This window comes from Austrofundulus limnaeus, unplaced genomic scaffold, assembly GCF_001266775.1.
Source record: "Austrofundulus limnaeus strain Quisiro unplaced genomic scaffold, Austrofundulus_limnaeus-1.0 Scaffold5, whole genome shotgun sequence".
Taxonomy (NCBI): Eukaryota; Metazoa; Chordata; class Actinopteri; order Cyprinodontiformes; family Rivulidae; genus Austrofundulus; species Austrofundulus limnaeus.
In genome coordinates this window covers 169,480-175,632 of record NW_013952407.1, presented here as the reverse complement: position 1 = coordinate 175,632, position 6,153 = coordinate 169,480, and the positions used below count along the sequence as shown (strand labels likewise).

Here is a 6,153-nt window from a genome sequence, read left to right as displayed (position 1 = left end):
CATGAGGAGTCCTTAACTAGGATGTAGTTAGGCAATTAAATATTCATGTATGTGTAAATTTATTACCATAATTACAGGTGAGTCACGTAAATTTATGTTTTTATAAAACAAGTCCCCCCCCCCCACCAAGACCACTTTCCTAGGGGAAACACTGAATCCTGTTCCTTGTAAGGTTTATTGGTCCCCACCAAACAGTGTAATGTGACGAGGCTTCTCTTGTGGTCCAGATGGAAAATGCATGTTAAGGCGCAGCTCAGATTTGTGATCACTCCTCTGCATACCATAGCAACAACATACTCTTTTTCTGCTTTGATTTATGTCCTGTTTGACTGGAGTAGTGGATTCCTGGTTTGAGTATTTGTTCCTTTCAAACTTTCAGTTTAATATAGTTTCAAAAGAACTCCACTTTCATGCTGTTCCGGTCGCTTCTCCCGACACACTTTTAGGAACCCTCCACTATGAATTTTGTATCTAATCTTAAATTTTCCTCATTTGTTTCAGAGCAAGAAGGCCCATATACCATATAGAGATAGCAAGCTGACAAGGATACTAAAGGACTCCTTGGGGGGCAACTGCAGAACGGTTATGATTGCAAATGTTGGCCCTTCATCCAAATCATATGACGACACCCAGAACACACTTAAATATGCCAACAGGGCCAAGGAGATCAAATCCTCGGTTAGTGCTAAAGCTTTCATGTAGTTGTTAGCTGTGATATAACAGCAATGATTCTTGTCAGTAAATGTACCCAAAYAAAAATCTCTGAATATATATTTTTTGTTTTGTTTTTTTACCCTGAACCTTTGCCTTTCAGCTCAAGAGTAATGTCGTAAGCCTCGACAGCCATATTGGTCAGTATGCTGTAATATGTGAGAGGCAGCAGCAAGAGGTAATGTGAAACAACCACAATCAATGTATTTTGATTCTCAGTCATCTGTGGCTCATTTCTGACAGATTTTTTTATTTTATTTTTATTTTTTTACATCTATAAAGATTTTACAGTTGAAGCAGAAACTGAAAGAATACGAGGCGAAGATCGCGGTGCCTGGGGCTTCCAACACAATCTCTTCTCAGAAACAAGCGGAGTTCAAAAGGTAAACATGTGGCGTGGTTCCCAGTGTAGCTCGCAAGATGTCAATCAACGTATATAATTTTTTTCCCCTGCGTCATAAATCCTTCGTCGTAAACCCTGTTATTGGAATGTAGTAACTGATTCAGCCAGAAATCCTGTGAAAAACCATGCCACCAGCGTAGCTAAGTTGTTAAAGTCACCACCGTTGTAACTGCAGCAATCTGTGTATCAAAGCTGGTAGTTTAACGGAAAATTATCTGATCAGTTGCAAGAAGCAAGTTAAACATTCTGGATACTTTTTGGTTTTAATTTTTTTTTTAAATTTCATTTCAACATAACTGTAAAAGGAAAAGGCTTTAGTTAGGAGAGTTGTTCTCCTTGTCTTCCACTGCAGCTGTAATTMATGATCTCCCAAGTCTAAACAAGATGTAGAAGCTCTTAACTTGGATTTACAATCTTTACAGAATGCTGGGAGTCTGCCCTAATTTAATAATTTAAAAATAAGACTACATCATRGTTGGTATACAAGAGTAGCGGCTCCGATTCCCAATATCTATTGTACAATAAGGTTCACATCCTGTGAAAAATAGAATAAAACAAACAAAGTTGTGTGTGAGCTAAGGTTGGACGATATATTGAAAATTTATTGARAGCACAAATTTGTATCAGAATCACAGTKRTTTATTAATCCCCGAGGGAAATTACAGGTATTACAGCTGCAACCGTTCAGGTCAGAGAAATGTGAAAGAAAGAAATAAGCACTCTAGAATAAAATAAATATAAACAACAGGATTACAGAATAAGCACACATATATACACATAAGCAATGTACAATAAAAATAATAGAAATATTAAGAAAATGTGTACAGCATGTAACGAGAGATGATGTTTGGTACATTGCACATGTTTGAGTGTCATGTGTAAAATAGAGTAAATTAAAAGACTAAAAATAAAAAATGTACAGATGCATTAATGCAAATGCAAATGTACAGATGATCTTGTAGCGTGCAATGTCACTATTATAATAAATCGCTGATCTGAACTAATATGTTTGCCAATCAGATGGATCCCCACTATTGTGAATTCTTACAGCAGATTTGGAAGAACTTTGCTGAAATGCTGAAAACATTTAAGAATGTTATGATCTGAGGTCTATGACAGTAAAAAAAAATAAAAAGAGAGGAGTTGGGTAAATGTAGGTTTATCACAATTGATATTGTTGCAACTGTGCATTTTCCACATATTGTGCATCCATAATGTGAACCTTTTTGACCTAATTTATTTGATATTCAGAGCGCCTGACATCATCATGTGAGAGCTGCATTGTTTCAGTCTTACCCTCAAAATTCACCTCACTCACGAGAAGACAAAGATTTAGGAATTTCCTTCACTTTGGCAGAAACTTGTTTTAAACCAAAATTTCAAAGCTTTTTTGTTAAATCTCCTGTTTTACACTTAAAAGTTATCTGATTATAGAGCAATCCGTGATGGAGATGTTTGGTTTTTTTTTTTTTTTTTTTTTGCATGTGTTAAATATATTTTAAATTTTATTTGCTTGTGTGTCATCCACAACTAATGTTCTCAACTGTTGACTATCAAAGATAAAATCTTGTTGATTTAAAAGCTGCTTCAATGGCAGTCTTGATCAATTTAGATATCATGTATAAAAGCTGCACAACAAACATGTTTTTAAATTTTTAAGCAGCCCTGTGTTTTGAAATGCGACCCCACAAAACTGGTACTTGGATCTCTTGAAAGACTTTGTGGACAAAGGACTATCTTTAGCAATGACCTCAATCCGCATTAGTGGCTATTAGAGCCTTGTTGATTTAAATTCTTTAAAAATACACACAAAGGCTTTCTTTCAGTCTTTTTCTGTCCATAACTGGTAGAATATCTTTTCACATTAAAAAGCTGTTAATGCTTTTTATGTAGTTTTCACAGAAAACAATGTGATAAATGATGAAAAAAATTGAGGTAATTTCAATAAAATGCAGAATCTTCTTTAGGGATTATGTGTTTGTATGTTTGTTATTTTTTTATCTTGTTATAGTTATAGCATTAAAGAGGTCATATACTGAAATGTGACTAAGAAGTTAGGCTTTATAGTGCACCAACTTTATGAATTTTATTCAAGTCTTTACACGCAAACTGGAAACAATACTTATAAGGAGTCTGATAAATGTGAAAACTTTTTGTGCCATAATTTGCTAATATTTCTGTTAGAAAATGGTACAAAATACTGAGCTTTTTTAGCTTTCGGTAAACCTTCGAATGCAAGTGGGGACTTACTTCTTGGATTAAAGGCAGCTGTGTTTTGAGGCAAAAMGATCAGGATTGAAAACTGTTGCTTCCGACAGTTGGAGGAAAAAAAGTCCAATTTAATTTGGCCCACTCTGTTTTCATTTCCTGTCTGCGGTGATTATGCAGTCAGGACTGAATGAATGTGGAGTTTTAATTTTGGACGGTTGTGCCCTTTTTATAGCATGCATCTTTATTTATGTTCTTTAAATTACAACGGCTGCGTTTCATCTTGTTGTCTTAAAGACATAAAGTGGCATCTGTTGGGGTATTTGGGTTTGGGGGCAGTGTGGGGTTGGGGCGGAGGGGTAGGACAAAGAAAAGCTGAATGAATCTCACTCCCACACACACTTCATTCACTGGCATCAGAATTCACAACTCGCACAGAGAGAGGCTCTGAATAGAAGCTGCACGCTTCTCATACTATTAAAAATTCAACAGTCTAGCAAGGCCACGACGTCTCCTACGTCACCGGAGGTACATTGAAGAGTGCAGTCACATTTCAACGACAGCTCTGCAGCCTTATTTACCTGCATGCCTCTCCTGACTCTCCTGCTGTCTTTTCTCATCCAGACAGCCACTTGCATCCATTCAGCACATCAACCTGAGCTCTAGTCCAGAAATACATGTTTACATCGGATCACTAAGAATATCCTTTCTGCTCAATATGAGTAGAAGTGACACGTTACAGAAGCTGCAGATTATTTTAAAGTTTTATGCTTTGACTTCATCACTGTCTGTTATTTGTGATAAATGATTTTTGTAATCTAAATTTGAGGTGTTCAGCTGTTTTGCATGCTGTAAACTGTGGATAGTAGTGGGTCTGCTATAGGACTGTGCAGTGAGTGCAATGTCAATATRACAAAGGACTGCTTTGACTGCAATAAATCAAAGGCCATTATATTTCAAGTACCATGCATTCATGTCTGCATGCTCATAATATATTTGGTCAACCCAACAGACTCTCACTAACCTTGATGCTCACAGCTGGTTTAGATGATCGCGATGAGGAGTTAGGAAAATGTGGGTTCATTGCAACTGATATGTTAAACAACATTATGGATTATTTACAGCCCTAGTATATTGACTATTAAATATCAAAACTAATTTGTATATGTTGAAAAATGTACTTAATATCTGATGATTTTTTGCAATGTGATACTTGATTTTTAAGTTGAAGCCATATTTAGACACAACCCAGAAACGATGCCATCTTCTCTGAGCTAAAACTCCTTTAAATGAACTAAACTGTGCTGTTGTTGTCAGACAATTCAAAAATTAAGTTTTTTTTTTTTTTGGAAACCATAAACACATCCTCCTTACTAAAGAGGAGAGAGACCATCTGGCTTGTTATTAGTGCAAAGTTCAAATTCCTGCATCTCTGATGGTATGGGGTTGCATTAGTGCCTTTTGCATGGGCAGCCTACATATCTAAACGGCTCAACACAGGAGGCGACGTCAGTCGCTCTCCATTCATTTCCTATGGGACTTGTGCGATGAGGCGACAATCGCTCGCCCTCCTCCATCAAAGCGACCAGCGAAAATCGTGCATGTAAAATTTTTCGTAGACGCGCACACGCAAACTTGCGACGCAACATATGAAAGTTGGAAAATGTTCAACTTTTGTCGCTGTTGCTTAGCATACAACCAATCACTGAGGGTTTCATTGACTGACCAGTGAGTGGAGAGTATGCTACACACTGCAGTTAGCTAACACTTTCAATGTTATTTTAGCTCTGTCAGACTTTCCAGTTTTATATGACCCTTGACCAAGTGATTACTAAAAAAGACAGCTTTATGTGAATTTGTTGGCGCCAGTGTGAAGTCATCCGGTAAGTTTTTCCTCATAAAATCGTATTTTGGCGTGCATTTGTTTTTCAATATCATTAGCGTTGCAAGATTTGTTTAGTTTACACYTCCATAATGCACACCCGCTTTTTTTGCGAACCACCAATAAACTTTACAAGAGGCAGTGGAAGATCCAATCAAATCTCGTGAAGACAAGCGACCCGAGAGCGCGATTCGCAACGCTTCCATTGCTATCGTGCCCCGTGTGTTGGGTTTCACCCTGGTTGCAATGACAACCATTAATCGCTGTCGTTTGTCACTCCCCGTGTGTCGAGCCCATAAGAAGGCAGCATTGGTGCAAAAAAAAGTATATAATTGAATGAATGAATGATTTTATTTGGTCACATTAAAGAACACTCCACACAAAAACAAACTTAACCCTATATGACCAAATGGGTAGAGGCAGAAGCCAATGGCTTATTTTGCCTCACCTTACAATTCATAATGGATTCCCAAAAACAAAATACACAAAAAAAAACACATATACCAACTACATCCTGGTTATATGCACCATTTTATATATGCAAAATACAAATCATTAATACAATTTTTTATCAACAATATCATTATTATTGTCCATACATGCAAAAAAATGTAATACAGGGGTTAGACAATGAAAGCGAAACACCTGTCATTTTAGTGTGGGAGGTTTCATGGCTAAATTGGACCAGCTTGGTGGCCAATCTTAATTAATTGCACATTGCACCAGTAAGAGCAGAGTGTGAAGGTTCAATTAGCAGGGTAAGAGCACAGTCTTGCTCAAAATATTGCAATGCACACAACATTATGGATGACATACCAGAGTTTAAAAGAGGACAAATTGTTTGTGCACTTCTTGCTGGCGCATCTGTGATCAAGACAGCAAGTCTTTGTGATGTATCAAGAGCCACAGTATCCAGGGTAATGTCAGCATACCACCAAGAAGGACCAAC

General features: G+C 37.1%; 1 protein-coding gene across 1 annotated transcript in view; it reads left to right on the top strand.

Annotated features, from left to right (window-relative positions):
* The window catches only part of kif18a (kinesin family member 18A), a 43,457-nt gene that overhangs the window by 12,386 nt on the left and 24,918 nt on the right, over positions 1–6,153 (top strand). The window contains exons 7-9 of the mRNA XM_014026053.1: positions 502–678; positions 815–889; positions 994–1,094. Coding sequence (XP_013881507.1) covers positions 502–678; positions 815–889; positions 994–1,094 — 353 coding nt within the window. The remainder of the gene's footprint in view (positions 1–501; positions 679–814; positions 890–993; positions 1,095–6,153) is intronic.